This window comes from Lynx canadensis, chromosome C2 (genome assembly GCF_007474595.2).
Source record: "Lynx canadensis isolate LIC74 chromosome C2, mLynCan4.pri.v2, whole genome shotgun sequence".
Lineage (NCBI taxonomy): Eukaryota > Metazoa > Chordata > Mammalia > Carnivora > Felidae > Lynx > Lynx canadensis.
Genome location: NC_044311.2, coordinates 11,230,842 through 11,251,933, shown reverse-complemented (window position 1 = coordinate 11,251,933; position 21,092 = coordinate 11,230,842). Strand labels below are relative to the sequence as shown.

At 49.2% G+C, this 21,092-nt stretch overlaps 1 protein-coding gene across 1 annotated transcript in view; it reads right to left on the bottom strand.

Moving 5' to 3' along the window:
* The window catches only part of OSBPL10 (oxysterol binding protein like 10), a 312,708-nt gene that overhangs the window by 34,549 nt on the left and 257,067 nt on the right, over positions 1–21,092 (bottom strand). Inside the window, exon 7 of the mRNA XM_030329413.1 lies at positions 1,596–1,745. Coding sequence (XP_030185273.1) covers positions 1,596–1,745 — 150 coding nt within the window. The remainder of the gene's footprint in view (positions 1–1,595; positions 1,746–21,092) is intronic.

Genomic DNA, 21,092 nt, shown 5'->3' with positions numbered 1-21,092 from the left:
CCTCTACATTGGTTTTATAACCGACTAAATGGGCCACGACCCACAGTTTGGAAATGTGGTTTTAGATCATACCGGTGTAATTACCCACATTCCTTCCACCAGATCTTAACTCAAGCTCTGCTCAAGTGTCTATGAATCCACAAGAATAAAAGCAGTAGCTTTTTAAAAGGCAAGCATTTAAATGATCCCTCTAGTAAAAAGGGCAGGAGCATTCTAGAGCTACAAGGCTGAAATGCAGGGAATCAGGCAGGATAATGCAGAACAGGTCCTCACAGCTTGACGGGCAGATCGAAGAAGAGGGCGGAGAGCGGCCAAGGCAGGGAACCTTCTGAGGTCAGGCCTCCCCAGTGTGAAGCCACTGTTTTGTTTAAAGTGCCACTTTTCCCCAGAATATCAGACACACTCACATTCAAACACAGAAAAACACTGTGCAGAAAAGGCTTTTCTGTCATCTTTGAAGCTCCCAACTCCTCTGCATCTTGTCATCTTCCTCGTCAAAGAATCTCCCCCCCCACCCCCCTCACCCCCCCCCCACCCCATTCTCTGGAATCCAGACCATTCGTGACAGCCAAACAAACCAACTACCCTCAAGGCGGCTTCCCTGGGCGATGCCTTCAGTGGTGTTGACCCTCTCCGGTATGTCCACATTCGTCTGGCTGGCCTTCAGGTTCTAGAACCTCCATTCCCCAGCCCACCACGGGTCTCTTCCCAGTAGCTGTCCCTCTACAGCCCTGCTCACTCCCTCTCATCTCACCACACGCTTCCAGGGAGGCAACGGGATTCAGTATCTGGCTAGAAATGCAACCAGCTGGGCACCCCGGCCCTATGCCACCGTACAACCCTTCAGCCACGTACAACATGCTTTCCCTGCTTGCCTCCAGAAGGAAGCTCCCGCTCAGGGCGAGGGAGGATCTCTATGGGCTCATCACCTCAACCATCAGTAATCAGGACACTGGGTTCTCCTGACGCCGTCCCTCAGGAAGAATCCTGGCCGAGCACAGCACCAGGGAGAGTCAGCTGCCCTTCTGCCAAACGGCAGGTCTGTTTCTCTGCAGGTGGACCGTGGGATCTGAATCCCCAACAAGGTTGCCGTTGGGGACTAGCTGTCAAAGCTAACGCCAGCTGGCGGCAGGCTGCGGCCAGGCGCACAGTGGCCTCACCCCTGGGTCCGCCATTTTCCTTCCCCCTGCCGTTCTGTCTGTGGCCAACAGGCCGCATCTGTCTCTACACCTTTAATTTTTTCTGGAACACAGCAGGAAACCAAGAAGTCCTACGTTGAAGTTTCCCTACCAACTCCTGTGCGTCCTCTCGTGCTCTCCCTGCCCTGCTGAAGCAGCAGCTTCTCCAGGGAGTCAAATGCCAGGCTCACACTCTGAGATGAGTACTGACGTAAAACAACACATCCTTTCGCATCATAACCGGGATACCTGCGCCCGAGTGCCTTTCTGGCCTTTTCCCCCGCTCTGTTTTCCCAATCTCACCACGGCGAAGAGAATGAGAGCAGGGAAGGCTTTGGCGGGGGGTGGGGGGGGCGGGGTGAGGGAAGACAGAACCCAAGCCACTGGCCGCAGACCCAGTGGGACGCGCCAACCTACCTTGGTCAGATCCATTCCCAGTTTGAGCTGTGAAATGAGATGAAGAATTATACTACGCTGATCCTCCATGGCACCCAGTTCTGTCTCTTCTTTGTCTTCAGTGTCACTGTCCTCATCTTCGGACAAAACCAGTTCAGGGCCCGAGTTTGGCTAAAACAAGATCATCGATACAAATCACCAGCTGGTCCAGCAGAAGTCAGAAGCACAGCACAGGGACCCACAGGCTCAGCAACGACAGAAGGAGCCCAACCCTGCCCCAGAAAGAGTTTCTCTGTGAACCAGTGCTGTTAGCCACATGGGGCGACAGAGGGACCCTTTCCGGGGGTGCGGGCCGTTTGGGCGAGGCCGCCCACCGCACGCCCGTTCATTTTCCCCACCGTGCGCCCTATCCGTAAACTTTCCGACCTAAGGACCTCACCCAACAACAACAACAAAAGTTTTCTGCTCAAGAAGCTACATGGGTCTGAGCTCCCTTACCTGGACTATTCCCAAACGATATTCAATTAACTTGCACAACCCAGAACACCTTATATCTAATGTAAACTTTTCTGTTTCATAAGCGAAAGGCAGATGCTCCTGGAATTGACTGAAATTACCTTAGTGACGAGAAAATTTACTCTGAGACTGTTTCTACTCACATCACTTAATATCGCTGCGGCAAGTGTGGGGAAAAAAAAAAAAAAGAAAAGAAAAAAGTCTCAGAGCTGGCATTAATTCAGGAAGGGTGACAAAAATAAAAATTTAAGGAGAAACACCGAAATTTTACAATGCTCACATTTGTGCTCTCCAACAGACCCTGCTTTTCCTCAATGCAAGTTCATTCATTCCATTGCTGGATTCCGATTTTTCAAATTGCGTAGGAAACAGGCAAGTGGCGAGCGGAACGTGCAAGAGGGCTGAGCGCCACATTTTCCAAGTCCCAGACATCAAGACCTCTGGCTATAATGGACAGTTGTCCTTGGAATTCTATTGAAAGAGGTAAGCTTAATTCCCCTTTCCACATTTACCTGTGTTCTTACACTGCTTGTCCATACATAAGCCGATGCACTCTGCAAACACATTACACAATTGTTTCTAATTACCGATGACAGGTCAGGCCAATACACTTAGTAGACACAAATGCGGCAGCTCAAGGTATTTAATATAAATAGACACAGGCTTGCCCATACGTCTCTGCAAAAAGTAATGATTTAGCAACTCCATTAGGCCCCTCTCCTTTTATCTAAAGGCACTTCCAACACCCAAAGGTTATCTTATAGAGATCGAGGTGGCTGTAACTGACCCGCCTGACCTACACGTGCTGGCCATTCCTTACCGACACTCCACGGAGAAAACACGATGCTCTTCTCCCCTGGGGTAGGCATTTGAACATTTTCCCATTGAAACAGACATTTTTCTACAGACATACTTCTCAAGTTATTCTCAGTCACCTCTGAACACCCCCAATTCTGGAGAGACCACGGGGGAGACCTGAATGAAGCCCACGGCGGTAGGCTCTCCCCCCGCCAAGAAGAGGTGCGTTTTCCTCCACCGTGTGCCTTGTTCTCCAGTCTCATCGCAACGCGTGTTGTTTGACGTCCCTGGAAAATTGTTTTGCTGGGAACATGCTGAAGTAACTGGGGGCCCCGCCCCCCATCCTGCTCCAGAAAGGACTAGCCAGATGAAGTCGGCGGGGACTGGGCTGCCCTGCTCCTAACGCTGGGAAGTCGGAGAAGGAGGGGCTCCGGAGGCCACCCCGCCTCTCCTCTAGCTTCACCTCCTGGACACCCATCTGCTGTGCCTCCGTGCCGGCCGCTGCCAAGGCCGCTGAACCAGAATGGCTGAAAGGCCAGGAAGAGCAGGGCCACCCTCCCACCAGCCTGCCCCTCCTGACTCTTCGTTCTCCCTCCTCTGGATTTCAGTTTTGAAACGTAGGCCTGTCTCATTGCGCTGGGAGTCTACGGTTCCAATCAGACGCCACTGAAGTCAGAGAGCCCAGACGCCATCCCTCCCCATGGCAAAGGTGCTGCGGTCGCTACTTCCTTCGTGGTGACCTGGTGGGCAGTGGTAAGTTATGAGCAGATTTCCCCTCAATGCAGGGGCGCCTGGAGGAGAAGAGGACAGCGCCCCGGGCATCTTGATTTGGGAGGAAAAAGGACAATCAAAACCAAATCAAGCTACCAGCATGCACCCTCTGGGGGAAGCGGGGACGGCGGCATGCAAAGCCCTTAAACGTCTCAACAGGAGAGGTAGCTGCATCTCGAGCGCAATCGCTCCTGCTTGGAATTGAACGCGGTACTGAACGCAGTCCGCACAAATCATTTGCTCAAGTGGGGCTGTCAGAAGCTTGATGAGGCAAAGGATGATCCCTTCCTCTGAAAGTGTGATGTCCCATTTGTGCACACACCAGCACAGGGAAAGCTCCATCCTCCCCACGCGATGCGCCGCACCCGGTGCACCGCGTTCAGAGACGACCCGGGACCACACGCCCTCCTGCTGCCTGCCATGCTCGGAAATTAGACCCAGCTTGTCCCCGACTTCCGGCAGCCAGGAAATCTTTCCACGAGATCCTGCCACGAGATACTAAGTACGTGCATCAGTGTGCGCACAAACCTCTCCAGCTCCTCCTACTTCAATCCACAGGACATTTCCTCTGTGGCTGGTGATGCCTCTCACAGAGACACTGGCTATGGGAGAGAGAATTAAGGCTGGTGCAGGAGCCCCAGAAGCGGACTCACTCCGGGGGGAATGGAGGCCAGAGCTCGTGGGGGCCCTCGAGTCCTGCCAAGGGGAGAAAAGCCACGAGGAGTCTGACACACATCATTTTCTTGGATCCTCACCCAACTGCCTAAGCTTAACCGAGGACCCAGCCATAGTTTTCTCTCCCAGAACTCCTGGGAATATGCCTGTTTTCTTACGGTAGGATTTGCAAAACCCTCTCCCACTCAAACTCGAGTGAATAATCAGGGTTTAAGAAAAAAAAAAAAAAGGAGGCGCCTGGGTGGCTCCGTCGGTTGAGCGTCCGACTTCGGCTCAGGTCACGATCTCACGGCTTGTGAGTTCGAGCCCTGGGTCAGGTTCTGTGCCGGCAGCTCGGAGCCTGCAGCCTGCTTCGGATTCTGTGCCTCCCTCTCTCTCTGCCCCAACCCACTCACATTCTCTCTCTTAAAAATAAACATCAAAAAAATTTTTCAACAACAAAAAAAAAGGTGTTTTTTTTTTTTTTTTTTTTTACCACCAACATTTATCATGTTGTTCATGAACATCTTAGAGGAAAGAAGGCCCCGATTCTACCCACAATGGAACGCAGTGTTTTGCAGAAAGGGGAGACCACCCTCTGCTGGGTCCAAAATGGAGGCACGAGGAGAGAAGGTAGGAGTATCCGACTGGTCAACCCTGTTGGAAAGAGGTCGGCTGGCAATGTACATACAAATCTGCCAGCATCCACAAAGCAGCCACTGTCAACGGGCACCACCAAGAAATGCAGAATTGGAAGAACAGGGCTTCACTGGCATTTTAAAGGCTAAAAGACTTCTTCCCCTTTGGGGTCAAGAGTTTGTCAATTCTGTCTGCTGTGAAATCCAGTGTTTCTCAGTCTCAGAAGAACAACTGACCCGGGCCATGGTTTTATAAATGCTGAGAAAGTTCCTAAGACTGAGCAAGAACAATCGTCACATCCTGCCATCCCCCAGAGATCTTTGCAAATGAGCCAGCCCAGCCATAAAAACGTATGCCAACCTGAAGATAAAATGGAATCAGAATATGTCTTAAGGAGAAGCAGGCTTTGGAAAAATGAGGCTTTCAATAAAAACAAAAATAATGAGTCAATATTTCTACCACATGAGCACCTCAGGGCATATGATGCTACAAAAATGAAGTGACTCGTATCTATTAGCAAATAGAGGGAAGGACGAGTAAATGTGACAGACAGGAAAAAGCTTCCTGGCAGCAGGCTGGGGTTCGGGGACACTCCTCGGTGGCTGCAAAGGGACTTGTGCCCCAGAGCAAAGGTTCTTAATCTGGGCATTTTGGACATTCCTAAAAACATCTACCGCTACCTTTGATATTTGATACAAAAATTGTGTATCTGGACATCTTCTCGAGAGAGAGAGACGGCCCACGTTCTCCTTGGATTCTCGGGAGAGGATCTGCCCCTGGGCTGACCTCAGGCCTCTCAAGGAACGAGGGGCCTCAGTCCCCATGAGAGAGATGAACTCTCAGGATGGGACGCGTTCCAGTCAGAGACAGCCACAGGATCTGCAGCCTTGTCACCACAGACCTCCGCTTCTCATCTGGCAACGGGCAACACATCCGTGAGGCGGCGGCCAAGGGCCAACGCCAGAAGCAAAATCGTGACTTGGGTTAGCTTGACGTGGGTTGAACAAGCCTCCTCCAGGGGGACACCAGGGCAGAAGGGAACACAGAACTCTGCTTCCGCCTCGCCTTCGTACCCAACCTCTTAATTCTGCAATACAAATGCAAGTTCCAAGCAAGACGGAAATTCCAATCTATTTTATTCAATACACATATGTAACTGAACTACATTTTGAGTCAGTGCCAGGAAAAACCATGAAACAGACATTTATGTTCGAGGCCCATTCATTTCCCTGCCACGGGTCTCACTCCACCCCCACACCTGTACCTGCTCCCCTTCCTCAGACAAAGTGCATGCAACCCAGCCCTCTTTCTTCACGACAATCTCTCCTCCTTGCTTAACTGGCTCTCAGAGAGCTGAGGCCAACTTGAGTAGTTTGATTTACTAACATCCTCTTTATTTGTAAATGTCTAATAACCTAGTGTCTTAATGCAAAGGGCTGAATCCTTAGATTTGAGGCATTATGAGAGAAGCCTAGGTGGCTACATTATTCGACCTTTAAAGACGACTGTTTACTCTTGAACGTGGATCAAGGCCACGCTACAGCCCTTAGATCGCCCACATGCAGGTAGGTGGGCTCTACTGTAACAAAGGTTGAGATGGGCACCTGCTGCCCTCTGTCGCCCAAATGAGTGCCCTAGAACAGGTATTCTTAAGTAAAGAATATCTTCATCAGAAAACATACCCACTGAGTTCAAGTGATCTGCAGCTCTCCTAAAAGTCTACCCGACCAAGGACAGAAAATACAGGCAGCTAGACAACGACATCAAATTCTATTCCATCAGCAAGCATGTTGCAGCCCAACATTTTGAGAGGCTGGCATCTCTCCCCCCACACTGTTGCCTAGGCACAGGGTAAGCTGAGTCAGACCCAAGAACCTTGGTATTGAATGGTAAGAACCAAACATTGTCCCGATATCGTCTTTATGGCGAAAATGGGGAAACCCAGCCGTGTCAAAAAGAACATCTGATATTCTGAGGGTCACAGAAAGCTGGACGGTGGGGGAGAAGACCCAAAGCACCACCCTCAGATATCCACCCTCAAACGAGAGAAACCTTATGATATACAGCAGCAGCAGCAGCAGCAGCACAAAGGAGCAACCGGGCAACAAGGTGTCCCCCTACATGACTTATTTCTCGCTTCTGCTACTACACAGAACATGCAGTAACATGCAATAATGGCTACCAGGACAAACACACATTTGCTTACTTTACAGATAGGAGTCAACAGACATTGGTTTGCTAGAAAATGAGAGGTTCTAGAAAAAATAGGGAATGTCAAGTCGAAACATGGATAGAGGCTGAGGGGGGGTTCAGAGAGATTGGAAGAAGTGGTAAATGGAAGACAGAGAAAGGCGACAAATAAACACAGCGAATATTAAAAGACAAGCAAGGAGTTCGGAGTGTCTAAGAGGTACAAGTGCCCAGGACCAACTACTGAAACAATTTTTTTGTTCTGATGATAACGGTGTTACCGTTGTTGACGACCTGTATGGAATCCATAAAACCAAGCATTAAGTCCCATTTATCTCTAGTCATTTTTTTCACTCCAATATTTATAGCAGATTTAACCAAATTATCACAATCATTACTTGATCCTCATTGTTTATCTTCACATTCATAAAAATTTTATATCCCAAGGAGCCCCATCTAATAGCCAAGGTCACGAACACTGGCACAGCTGTTTCTGAAGACCCAGTCCAACTTCCTACACAAGTCAATAGAATAGCATTAGCATAGCATGGGGCATACAAAGATGGCCAGCAGTCCAGCAAATTTCACTTGGCGTTTTTCTCCCTCATTCCCCAGTAAGACATTTTTATCACATGACTCTCAAGTGCAAGGCACTCACTGTATCACACGCTTGGAAAAACTATTTCCCCTGAGGACACACACACACATAAAGTTGTGTCATATGAATGTAAAACGGCTGTTCCTGATGACCTACTGTCCTTCCCGCACTTAGCACAGGTGGGATTTCTTCCCCAGAAGAGTCTCTCTTGTGCCTGTTTCCAAGTCCCCCAAAGTAGGCCATCTTCGCTGAGCGGAGGGTCTCCCGGGTGAACGGAAAGATGCTCTCCTCTGTCAGAAGTCATACCAAACGGCGTGATGTCAGACACATGTCTTCAGGTGATGTCTTGTGCAGCTGACGCCCCGTGGCCCTGACGCAGGGCGGCTACTGAAGCCTCCTCCCGTGTACTGCCTTCTTTGTGGAGCCACGTCCAAAGCTAGGTGACCAACTGTGCCTCGCAGGCCACCACCGTATCTGGGGACCTTATCTTGCCATTTGGAGGTAGGTACAATGAGGCCACTGTGCGGGGGGTAACCCAGTGGAGGAGTTGGCTCTAATCCTTGACAGCGTCAAGCACAAGCATGTCCACACAGCGGGCTTGTCCCCGCGGCCATTTTCGAGACGCTGAGTTGGTTGCCACTGACATCACAATCCTTCTGCTGCCTCCCAGTGGATGCGCTGGCTTTCTTGCTCTAACCACACATACACACACATTTACCACACTTGGCTCGCACAGACTGGAAGGACAGACGCTCTTCCTGAGCAAAGGGGCCAACCTGCAGAAAGGTTCATTTTAAAGAAAAGACACCCTGGAAGGTAGAAGGAAGTCACTTCTGGGGAGGGGAGGGAGTAGGGGGCATTCGTCATCAGCCAAGATAATCAGGCACAGTTACGCCAAGAGGATGCGACAGGTGTTCTTTCAAAAAATATCTGCGAGAGGCGTTCACAGCAAATAACATCAGGCCTTTTCTCATTCCACAGAGCTGCTCAGAAACCGTTTTTCAACGAAAGCAAGAAAGAAAGGAACTGAGAAGGAGCAAAGAAAACCTTGAGTCCAAGGCAGGGAAGGAAGCGGCAGCGGCAGCGAAGGGGGAGGCGACGATCTTGCAGCTTGGGGACCTGGGAAGCAAGCGTGCCAATGACAAAGCAGGCGTCCGGAGGCCACAATCCGCGCCTCAGCCCCTCCAGCATCCGCGGCCACCAGGAACAGAGGGAAGGGCACACACGTGACGAGAACGCCCAAGAGCCGAGCGCTGCGTCCCGTGCGTTATGACACTACGTCGGTCGGCAAAAGCCGAGCGCTGCGCAAGCCAACCCGGCACGGGATCGGCGGCCCAGCCGAGAGCTCGCCAAGACTCCCTAAAAACGAAGCTATGCCAGGGTGCGGGGCACCGGTCACCGTGGCCCTAGGCCCGCGAGCAGCACACGCCACACTCTCAAGTTCGCAGGAGGCTTGTGAGCACTGGGGTCAGAGTCTCAAGGAGGAGAAGAGGGAGGGCACGAAAACAGAGGACGGAATCGCCGCAGCGAAGCCGGAGCGCTGGCCTGGATGAGAATCCTGAATCCGCTACCTTCCGCCTGTCAGGCTCCAGCTCATCTCTGAGATGGAGGCGGAACTCCCCACACCTCAGGCGACTGCCGAGGGGCCTACAGAAGACAAAGCACAGAAAGCGCTGAGCCCAGAGCGGGGCCCAGGCGAAATGCCCAGTAAGCAAGCACTGCGCTCGGGAGCCTGCGGCTCTCCCACGGGGGCCCGGCGGCACCCGTGGGCGCGGGGATCTAGAAGCCACTGCCACGGCACCCGCGTCCCCCTCGCCATCCCTCAGAAGCTGTGTGATGCTGGACGGGCTCCCGTGGTAGGTCAGCCCCCCCACAATGAGGACACGGAGGGCTCCGGGGCCGTCAAGGTCTGGGTCCCCCGCACGGTCCGCGGCCCTGGCCGTGAGGGAGCATTACTTCCGGGATCTAGGGCCGCACCAGTAAGGGAGTCACAGAAATTCCAGAACAAATCACATGCGGGTCCGGGAGCCACAGGAGACAAATACGAAGCGGCAAGGGTCACAGAGAGGCACACGCAGGAGCCACCCAAGTTCTCTAGAAGGCCCAGGAAAGGGAGGGACAAAACCCCTCCGAGAGCCACTCTAGCATCTCTAGGCTCTGGCGTGAGGAAAAGCAACGGTTTAAGACACAGAAGGCCTCCTCTAGGCGGGCTGAATGGCGAACAGGCACGAGGGCTGCAAGAGTTACCATCCCCCGAAATGCCTCCAACGCCCACATCAGCTACTAAAGATACAGGATGCTGAAGACCTGGTCTCCGCATTTGACCAGCCGGTGACCCGCTGGAGGAGGTCATGGATCTTTTTCTCCCCTGGCCCTGGGTGGAACCTCTAAGTTCCATCTCATCCTCTGAAACTCAGTTCAGCCACACTTCACAGGGGGCAGACGTGGCCCCCTCCGTCCTAACGAGGAGCTCCTCGGCACCCTGGAGGCACCCGATTTGGCACGCCCCGACTGGGTTTCTGCGACTGCGCATCTGCTTTCCCGCTGGAACTGGGAAGTCCAATCTCTTTCAGTAGAGGAACACGGATTATCTGGACCGGCTACTTAGAGCTCCAGGTTGATGTGGACCTAGAAGCCACCTCTAGGCTCCGGGAGAAAGAACGCCGTGATCGATCAGTAACATCAGCTAGGAACTGAGGGGTGGGACGGAGTGGCCCTGTGCTCGTCAGCTTAGCCTCATCGAAACTCCTTCACGACAGTCTGCCGTTAGAACTCCTGTCTACTTTGGCCTTTCATTTCTAGAGTCTCAAAACAAGGGTTGGTTTTTATAAAAGGTGCTCAATAAAAATTTTTTTTTTTTTAATGAATGAACAAAACAAGAAAAACGGGGACAACTTGAGCGTGCAAGGACAAAATCCAGATTTAAAGTAAAAAGGACAGGTGTGCCTGAGTGGCTCCGTGGGTTAAGTGTCGGACTCTTGATTTCAGCTCAGGTCACGATCTCACAGGTCGTGGGATCGAGCTCCGTGTCAGGATCTGCACTGGCAGAGTGGAGCCTGCTTGGGATTCTCTCTCTCTCAAAATACATGAACTTGAAAAATAATAACAAAATGAAAAGGGCAGCCAGTCACAAAAGATCACATATTACATGGTTCCACTTACAGGAACAGGCGGATGTACGGAGACAGAAAGCAGGCTAGTGGTTGGAAGGGACTAGAAGGAGGGGTAGAATAAGGGTGACAGCTAAAGAAGTATGGGGTTTCTTTTGGGGGTGATGAAAATGTTCTAACGTGGACTTACCTGGAAAAAAAAAAACCCAAACCCATGGAATGGAACATTTTAAATGAGTGAATGGCATGGGATGTCAATTATATCTCATAAAGCTGTTACCTAAAAAATTAGAATAAACGTATAAATAAAAGGACGCATCATTCAAAGTCAGACACAACGAGGGCAGAAGGAAGGCCGTGGCCTGGGTGACCAGCAAGGCAGACTCTGAGATGAGCGTCACCAAAGAGCAGCGCTTGGGGCAGCCGGAGGAAGGAGGGGACATTCCACCAGAAGGAGCGGCATGCTGGCCGGGGCAGTTTGGCCGAGGCCGGGTGGCAGATGGCTTTGGACTTATCGCTGGACTCCTTCCCTCGAAGAGCCCACCTGACGCCACGCCTTTCAACCATTTATTCACTGATGGCCTCTAAATGTCTGTCTCAAGCTCAGCCTTCGCCCTGAACTCCGGCTTCGTGCATCCACTGCCTGCCCACCGTCTCTCCCTGAGCTGTCTGTGGCGGAAAAACAGTGTCCCCGAGAGGTCCAAATCCTAGTCCTGGGACCTGTGAATCTTGTCACCTGCTGTGACAAAAAATAGGCCTACACAGAGGTGATTGAGGTCCTTGAGACAAGAGAGTCCTGCGTTGTCCAAATGGATCCAGTATAATGACAGGAATCCCGAAAGCTGGCGACTCTTCCCTGGCTGTGGTCAGAAGGCGGCGTGGCCTGGGGAAGTGTGGTCAGGGAGAGAGCAGCTGCCAGCTTTGAAGACAGAGGAACGGGCCACAAGCCAAAGAAAGCAGGCAGCCCCTAGAAGCCAGAAAGGGCAAGGAAATGGATCTCTCCTACAGCCTCCAGGAAGGGTCCCTCCTTCATTCCGTAAACGTCCGTGTCCTTCGTTCCGTAAACGGGCACGTCAGGCTCTCTGTGAGGCACGGTAGAGGAATACAGAAATGGGCTTAGTCCCCTTGCTGGGCAGACAGCGGTTTGGTTTGGGGTTCCCATTTGTGGGATCCAACAGTGAGCTATCGCAGGGGCCCAGGAATCCCAGGGGAAGCAGAACGATGGTGGCAGGCAGGTGAGCACCGAAGGGAGCACCGAAGGGAGCAGGTAGAACCAGAAGCAAAACGTGACTGGCCAGAAGTGCCTGCAGATGGAATCGTTTTAGTAAGCCATGGGCAACATAAACCAGCTAAGGAGGCTCATTCAGGCAGGTAGCATTCACGGGGGAGAAAGCTTTTATCATCTTACCTTCCCTCCTCTCAGATCCAACAGACGCCTTACAAGGGCCCCACCAGCATCCTGACTCCGTGTGGCTCACCGTCCTCCTTGCCCATCCAGACGTGAGGCCTGCAGGTGCACAGACACCTCCCAGCGCCCCACCACCCAGACGGCCCCCTGGTCTACACATCCGTCCTGTCCTCACTCTGCCATCGCACTCGAGGCCCTAGGCACGTAACTATGGGATCCTGACACTCTGCAGATTCTCCTTCTGTTCCAAACTCCTCTCACGCTTCGCCTTGTATTGAGCCACTCGCACGTTCTTCCCCAAATACCTTCTTCTCTGCTCAAAAGTCTTCAGAGCTGTCCCACTGCCCAGAGGAACGATCCGGTCAGCCCAACATTTAAGGCTCTCCTCAACCTGCCCCCTTTCTCCCTTCCCCTCCTGCTCCCCACCCTGAACTCTCTCCAGCCTATAGCTGACAGCACCCTCACTCCGTCCTCTAGACTTACATGCCCAGTGTGGTAGCCACCAGCCACGCGTAGCTGGGTAAATCAATTAAAAATAAATACATAAAATTTAGGGGCGTCTGGGTGGCTCAGTCGGTTGAGCGTCTGACGTCAGCTCAGGTCCATGATCTCACGGTTCGTGAGTTCGAGCCCCGCCTCGGGCTCTGTGCTGACAGCTCAAGCCTGGAGGCTGCTTCCGATTCTGGGTCTCCCTCTCTCTCTGCCCCTCCCCTGTCCATGCTCGGTCTCTGTCTCTCTCTCAAAAACAAATAAGCATTAAAAACTAGACAGATGATAGATAGATAAATAAAAATTTAAAATTCAGTTCCCTAAAGGCACTAGCCACACTTTAGGTTCTCACTGGCCACATGTGGCTAGTGGTTACCTTATTGGTCAGCATACAAACGTCCCATCGCTGCATGTTGTATGGGACAGGACTGCTCTCCACCTTTAATGCTCTCCCAGTTCGTTTTCCTCTACCATTTGTTACTTCTCTGCAAAAATAGCCCCATGCCAGGACACAGCCTCCCATGACCCTGGGTCGGGAACAATCCCTCCCTCCTCTCAAACCCCATGGGTAAGTTTTGCCAAGGCCACTCACAGGCCACTGCCAGCCCTATCTTTCCTTAACTTCCTGGTAATCTAAAGCTCAGTGATTGATGGGGGGTGGGAGGGAGGGGAGGGTGGGTGATGGGTATTGAGGAGGGCACCTTTTGGGATGAGCACTGGGTGTTGTATGGAAACCAATTTGTCAATAAATTTCATAAAAAAAAATAAATAAAATAAAATAAAATGGGAGTTTTTTAACAAATAAAAAAAAAAAAATAAAGCTCAGTGAGAAGAGGTCGTTTTGAAAATCCAAAATTCCTAAGGAAGCACAAAAGAACAATCTTACAAACGCTGTCACCTCAGAAATAAAATGTTGAAGGAATGATGCATTGGGGGTAACCAATAGCAATAGAATTACTCTGTACCTAAAAACTCAAAGAAAGGAATTCTACTACCTATGATCTGTTTCTGTCGTAACCATGGATGCACATCAAGAATTCTGACTTTCTGTATCCACGGTTTACATTATTATTGATTTACGCTTTGTGCTGGGTGACGGATCTCTTCTGCTTCTGCGGACGGTAGATACCTTTATTCAGAAAGTAAACACAATGAAACTCAGGTCGATGGCACCACGTTAGGGATGCTCTCAGACTCTCCACCTGACGCCGCTAATTGCTAGGATGGCCTTGCTTATGCCACAAGTTACGCCCGGTTATGGGCCGCAACTCCTGATGGGGACAGAAAAAAAAAAAAAAAAAAGATGCAAATCACCGAGGGTATGCAGAGCCACCGTGGGAGGAGCCCTGCGTCAGGCCTACGTAAGGTGTGTCCCCAGACCTGCAGGCTCAGCGTCACTGTGAGCTTGACGGCAAAGACTATTGACAATAAATTTCAGATAAAAAAAAAAAAAAAGAAATGAAAAAAAAAAAAAAAAAAAAAAGGTAACCAAGTCTAGGGACCCATCCCAGACTTATGGACTCAAACTCCGGGGACAAGCAGCCCAGATCTGTGTGGGTTGGGGCTTTTTTGCTTTCATTTTTTAGTTGAAATAGAATTTATACACGGTGCAACATAGAGACCTTAGTGTATAATTCCACGAGTTATGACAAATATATCACTTTCTACCCTCGCCATCTTAACTTTTTTTTTAAGCGTACAGGGCTGTCAACCGCATTCACACTGTTGTCCAACAGCTTTCTAGAACTTTCTCATCCTCCCAAACCGAACCCCTATGCCCACTGAATGACCTCCCAGTTCCTCCCCCACACCCGCCACAGAACCTGTGTTCTGCCCAGCCCTCCAGGCGCTTCTGATGCGCTCTAGCATTTGAGAAGCGCGGCTCTAACCACCGAAGGCCACGGGGGTTGAGAGGAGCACCAGAGAAAGGCAGCAGGCACACGAAGACTGGTAGAAGACGTACTCCTGCCCCCCACCCCCGACCCTCCACACCGGATCCCGAGCGCCTAGTGTGGACACCGCACTGGCTTAAACGCCAGGCGATCCAAACACGGACAAGTGGACACCTGTTCTCAAACACTCGTGTAGGCGCTAGCTGAAGAAACAAAGTGTGTTTCTCAACAGGAGGCCAGGTTCGGGACATTTCACGTGACAGCCCTAAAATGGAAATGGAAAGCCATAAACTTGGATTGGAAGAGGGCGGTCCTTTCGTTGTGACTTTCCACTTCGTCTGTCCATTTGAAGCATCGATGCCTCTCGTTGAGAAATTCCCGACTGACTCTTTCCAGCGGCAATTTTGGAAGGCTACGGTAACACAAAGAACACTGGAAAGAGCCAGCGGCACAGCAAACCACAGAATAGTCTTGATTTACAAGTCATTAAGAGCAAGAGGCATCTACTGTTCTTTGCAGGCAAAAAGGGACCGTGTCATGAATAATGGAAAGACGCTAAGTGCATTAAGGACTCCGCTGCAGATAATGCTCTCTCCAGGCCACACAGAACACACACTCGCCGAGGATTTCCTGCGTGCCGGGAGTACACGGTTACATCCCAGGCTTCAAGGATCTAAAACCCAGCAGATCTATGCCCTTTCACTTCAAAAGGTAATTTCTGGATTATTATTACCCGGCTCTCAAAGGAGCCGATGAGCCAGGAATTTTAGAAACACCACAAAGCTCGGGCAACTTGAGACTTTTTACTCTGCTTAAGAAGAGTTCTGATATATTTCCACTATATCCTGGTTTTTGTAAATATTAACGGACAGAAAAGCATCTGGGAGAAACAGGCTCTAATGTTTTGTAGGAAAAAACAAAACAAAGCAAAACCACCACAGCTCTTAATTCTACGATGAGGAAGCACCAACAAGGCGCTGTTAGAGCTACGATCTCTAAAATTCCACTCGATACCTTTGGGCTCAAATAGCAGGCGTTTTCTCTGCTTTTTAATTTGCACTGTGTATGTCCGTTTCTCTTAGCCACTGTGACAGAGGATATTCAAAGAAGGTTTCTCTGTGCTTGCATTCAAATGTGAATTGATACTTAGGATCTAAGAGGGTAATCGTTAACGGTTCATTTTTTTTTTTTCCCTATTATTCCACTGCCATAAAATCCAAATGAGGCTTACTATGTCTCCTACTTTAAAAATTCTCACATTATCACACTCTGCTGTGCCCCATTTTCAAATGCTTCGTTCGGTGGAAACTTCAAGGGGAAATTTGTGAGACAGCTGTAGTCTTCCTGGGGGACCATGAACACATGTGGGGGACCATGAACACATGGGGTGAGCACTATTAATGATCAGAACTGTGGGTTATCATAATTAGCACAAAAAGAAGACAGTGAATTTTAAGGTGTAAACGTACTCAGGGAGGACCTACAGGCTTCTCAATACTCAGTTCCTGTTTTCGTTTTGTTTTTTTTCTTTTTTTTAAGATCACTCTGATGCACAGAGTTTCCATCTCTCCAGCACAACATAACCCTATGAGGGTTCTCGAACATAGGTTTTGTCACTTGGGTAAATGTTTTGACAAATATTCTACCCTTGTACACTTAAGTCTTCACCCCATTCGTACGGCATGATCACGAAACAAACACCCCTCATGCAAGTTTAAAAATAACCCACCGTGGGGCGCCTGCGTGGCTCAGTCAGTTAAGCATCCTACTCTTGATTTTGGCTCAGGTCATGATCTCACGGTTCATGGGATCGAGCCCATGGTGGGCTCAGCACTGACAGTGTGGCCCCTACTTGAGATTCATTCTCTCTCTCTCTCTCTCTCTCTCTCTGCCCCTTCCCTGCTCACACACGCTCCCTCTCTCTCAAATGAATAAACTTTAAAAAAACAGTAAAATAAAAATAACCCATGGTATGTGAGATTTTGCTTGAAATTGACATTTAACTGGTAACTTTATTTTATCATGTCATCCATAATCTAAGATCTTTAGAAAAAAAAATTAACTTCTGACATTTCTTTTTGAGAAATGTCTTTTCCAACTTGAGAAGTATTCCACATAAAACTGCCTTAAAAACCGACATCAGACCCTGGGTGAAAACGGAGGGTCCCAATCAGAACCACTGTCAAATGAGTCCTTACACATTTAGCCATTTGCTTCAGAGCAACAGGTAGGACCAGGGAGAAAGGAAGGGGAGGGGAGGGCTAACAAGGGCTCCGTGTAGCTGATGCTCTCCGTGAGAGGACCGCCTGGTTCTTGCCAGAGGACGTGTTCAAGAAGGACAAGCATCTATCTTGGCTCATGGATATTCCCATAGTTGCTGTACCTCCCTATAAATCAGCCAACACAAACCCAGAGCAACATACTGGCTCATCCCGGTGGTGTTCCTGGACAGCAACACATACAATCTGGGGCTTCATTTGACACTAATGCTAACTTACAAAAGGATGAGAGTCTGACTCTCAAGCTGATTCAAGAGAAGGAATCCTTCATGGGAAAAGATTCTATAGTGGCGACTCTAATCATAATTGCTATTTCTTCCTATCGCTGAAGTGCACCCAAGATGTGGACAAAATACTTGCCCCACATTATGAAGAATTGGCTTTATATGAAAGGAATGCTTGGAAAATATTAATTCAAAAGTCCACATGAATTGAAAAATGTGCAAATGCTATGAACGAGACACTTAAAACAAGAGAAACACCGATGGCTGATGCGTGAAACATCCTCAATTTCATCCATAATTATAAAAACAGAAATAAAACAAGACACCATTTTTCTCCCAAAATTAAAAACTGGAGGAACACCTGGCCGGCCCAGTCAATGGAGCATGTGACTCTTGATCATTGGGTGTGAGTTCGAGCCCCACGCTGGGCATACAGCTCACTTAAAGATAAATATCAAAAATAAAACTTAAATGAAAATAAAAACTGGCGAGAAAAAAGGCACTTGGTATTCATTTCTGATGGCAAAAAGACAGGAAAATAGCAGCCCTCACATGCTGCTGTGAGATTATAAATTTGGCTCCGTCTTAGGGGGCAATTTGGTAATACTTAGCAAAATGTTTAATTCCCACATTTGTTGACTGAATTCCACTTAAATTCCACTGCCAGACACTTCCCCTACATGAGACATAGTTGCATAAGTGTGCAAAATATGAGCAGAACACTACCTGTAAAAGAAAAACCAGACAACCTAAACGTCTCTCCTAAGGTCTGGTTAAATAAGGCTCAGGGTCCCCGCGAATCGTGATACAATCCTAGAGTTGACTCCTCTGCAGCTGTTGAAAGGAATTCAAACAATCTATGCACTGACATGAGAACATATTGAAGATGTACTGTTCAATTAAAAAGCCACTTTACCTGTATACGTTATCTACGGGGCCATTTCGCCGTCGTAAAAATTTCTAAAAGAACGTATACCTAGGTTTGCTGTGCAAACAAACTCCACAGAAGAGAGACAGCAGCCCCCTGCAGGAGGCGGCCTCGGAAGGAGGAGTTGAAAAGGAGTTGAAGGAGGGGACTTTTATTGCTGACTTCCTACAGGGCCTCGGCTGTATTTTTTATGCAACAATGAAGTGGGGTCACAGTCATTTTTTTTAAAGTCGTCCTCCTTCCACTGCCTGGCTAAGAACTGTATAAAAACTGTCAGAGGTGACTTCACCGTTCCACGTCTGGTGTCATTCTGAGGCCCCTGGAAGGCAGTAGGAGTCGGTGAAGGGGTGAGGGACAGTGGCAGACCGGCCGGAAGCAAGGCTGAAAAGGTTTCGCTGTGTACAAAAAGCAAAGCCAAGGACTCTTCTCCTAATAGCACAGCCAGCTGAGCTGACTGGTTTCCTCAGAGGGAGCAATTGAACGATTTGCTCTATTTCAAGCCAGCGATGGGAGCTCAGGTTGAGGTCCGTGATATACCTAATGTACTCGGTGAGTGCCTACCAACTTACTTGCTGCGGTAGGATGATGAATGGCCCAAAGACAGCCAAGTCCTGATCCCCAGGATGGTGATTTTAGGTTATATGGCAGTAAGGGTATTGAGGTTGCTAGTCAGCTGAGCTTAAAGTAGGGAGATTTATCTTGGGCTATCTGGGCGGGCCCAATATAACCAGAAGGGTCTTTAACAGTGGAAGAGGGACACAGAAGAGGAAGCCAGAGGTAGACATGACTATGGAAAGTCAAGGAGAAGCAACGTTCTTGGCCCATAAGAGAGAGATAGGGACCACGAGCCAAAGAGGGCAGACTCTAGAAGCTTTGGAAAAGCCAAGGAAATGGACTCTCGCCTAGAGCCTCCAGAAAGGAATGAAGTCCTGCCAACATCTTAATTTTAGACTTCCAACCTACAGAACTGTGAGATTACAAATTTGTGTCATTTAAGCCGCTAAATTTATGGCGATTTGTTACAGCAGCAACAGGAAACTAAAACAACCCACTGAGATTTCCTTTATTTCTCGACACCCCAAACTTCCTCTGGTGGGCAAGCCTGGGGTATGCTGTGAAAATCAGCCCACCTGGGCATCCGCACCTCACAGATGCCCAGTGACCTGGGCCCACACGGCCAACTGGCTGGCTGGTTTTAGGACTTATTCCAAGAGAACCCAGCCAAGACCAGCAACACGACTGCCTTGATGATTATTAAATTAGTTACACCAGAAGCAGCTGTATTTGAAGAAGTTGTTCATGAAAGTCCTTTGTAAATCAAGCCTCACCATACAGATGTATTTACACTCATTTAGACCGAGGCTGCTCTTTTGAAAGACTAACAAAGGAGAAATGAGTGTCTCTTGAGGAATGAGTGTCTCTTGAGGATGGCACAGCAACACATTCTTGGGGGTTTCTCAAGACATTTATATCCAGGGACAGGGACTGCCAAAGAACAATGGGAGTAAGGGCTGATTTACCACTGAGCACCTACTATGTGCTAGGCATTAGGCTGAACACTGAAAATATGTGATCTCATCTGATTCTGACATTTTCAGCAGGAAATGACTCCAACCATTACTACTAACACTGCCCACATCCCCCCATGGCAGCCGGCGAAGGGGATGGGTTTCAGACTGCCCTGCCACATCCTAGAGAGGCATCCTGCCACCCCTCATCAAGGACAGCAGCTTAGTGGCGCCTGGGTGGCTCAGTCCATTAAGCACCTGACTTTGGCTCAGGTCATGATCTCGCGGTTCGTGAGTTCAAGTCCCACGTCAGGCTCTGTGCTGACAGCTCAGAGGCTGGAGCCTGCTTCTGACTCTGTGTCTCCCACTCTCTCTCTTTCTCTCTGCCCCTCCCCCACTTGCACTCTGTCTCTCAAATATAAACAAACAAAAAAACTTAAAAAAAAAAAGACAGGAGCTTAAAGTGACATCTACTCTATGCCAACATACTCAAGAGAAGGAGGAAATTTTAGCTTTACTCCTATTATCCTAGAAATGTAATCATTAACCTTACCTCCCCAAAACACCCTTGGGACTCTCCCAAACTTTTTACTCCTCTCAACAGCCAAATTGTCTAAAACAGGATCCCTCACTGTCTTTATTACTCTATAAAAAAAAAAAAAAAATTTAAGTAATCTCCATGCCCAAAGTGGGGCTTGAACCCAAGATGCTGAGATCAAAAGTCACATGCTCCACTAACTGAGCCGGCCAGGCGCCCCTCGTGGCCTTTATTATGATTTTTGTACTTTATATTCTACTGACTGCCTCTTCAAGGAATCTGTGTTCTAAACGGATATAAACAGGGGCGCCTGGGTGGCGCAGTCGGTTAAGCGTCCGACTTCAGCCAGGTCACGATCTCGCGGTCCGTGAGTTCGAGCCCCGTGTCGGGCTCTGGGCTGATGGCTCAGAGCCTGGAGCCTGTTTCCGATTCTGTGTCTCCCTCTCTCTCTGCCCCTCCCCCATTCATGCTCTGTCTCTCTCTGTCCCAAAAATAAATAAACGTTGAAAAAAAAATTAAAAAAAAAAATTAAAAAAAAATAAACGGATATAAACAAAAAACTTGCTTTTGTGGGGCAGTCACTCTGATGTTTATAAAGGCTTTCTGCTAAGGCTAGGGAAGCAACCATTGTGACACCTGTCCCTCACATCTGCAGGGCACAGGAGCCTCCACTCACCTAGGTGAGGACCACTGATGTCACAGAGCAACACCTAAAATGGGTGGGTATTTTCCCATTATGGGAATTTCTAGATTTCTATATAAAAGCTGATTCTCAATAAAGTTTTCAGGGGCGTCTGGTTGGTCCAGTCGGTTAAGCATCTGACTCTTGATTCCAGTTCAGGTCATGGTCTATCTCATGGTTCATGAATTCGAGCCCCACATCGGGCTCTGCCCTGACTGCACTGAGCCTACTTGAGATTCTCTCTTCTCCCTCTCTCTCAGATAAACTAACGAACAAACTAACTAACTGTTTTTA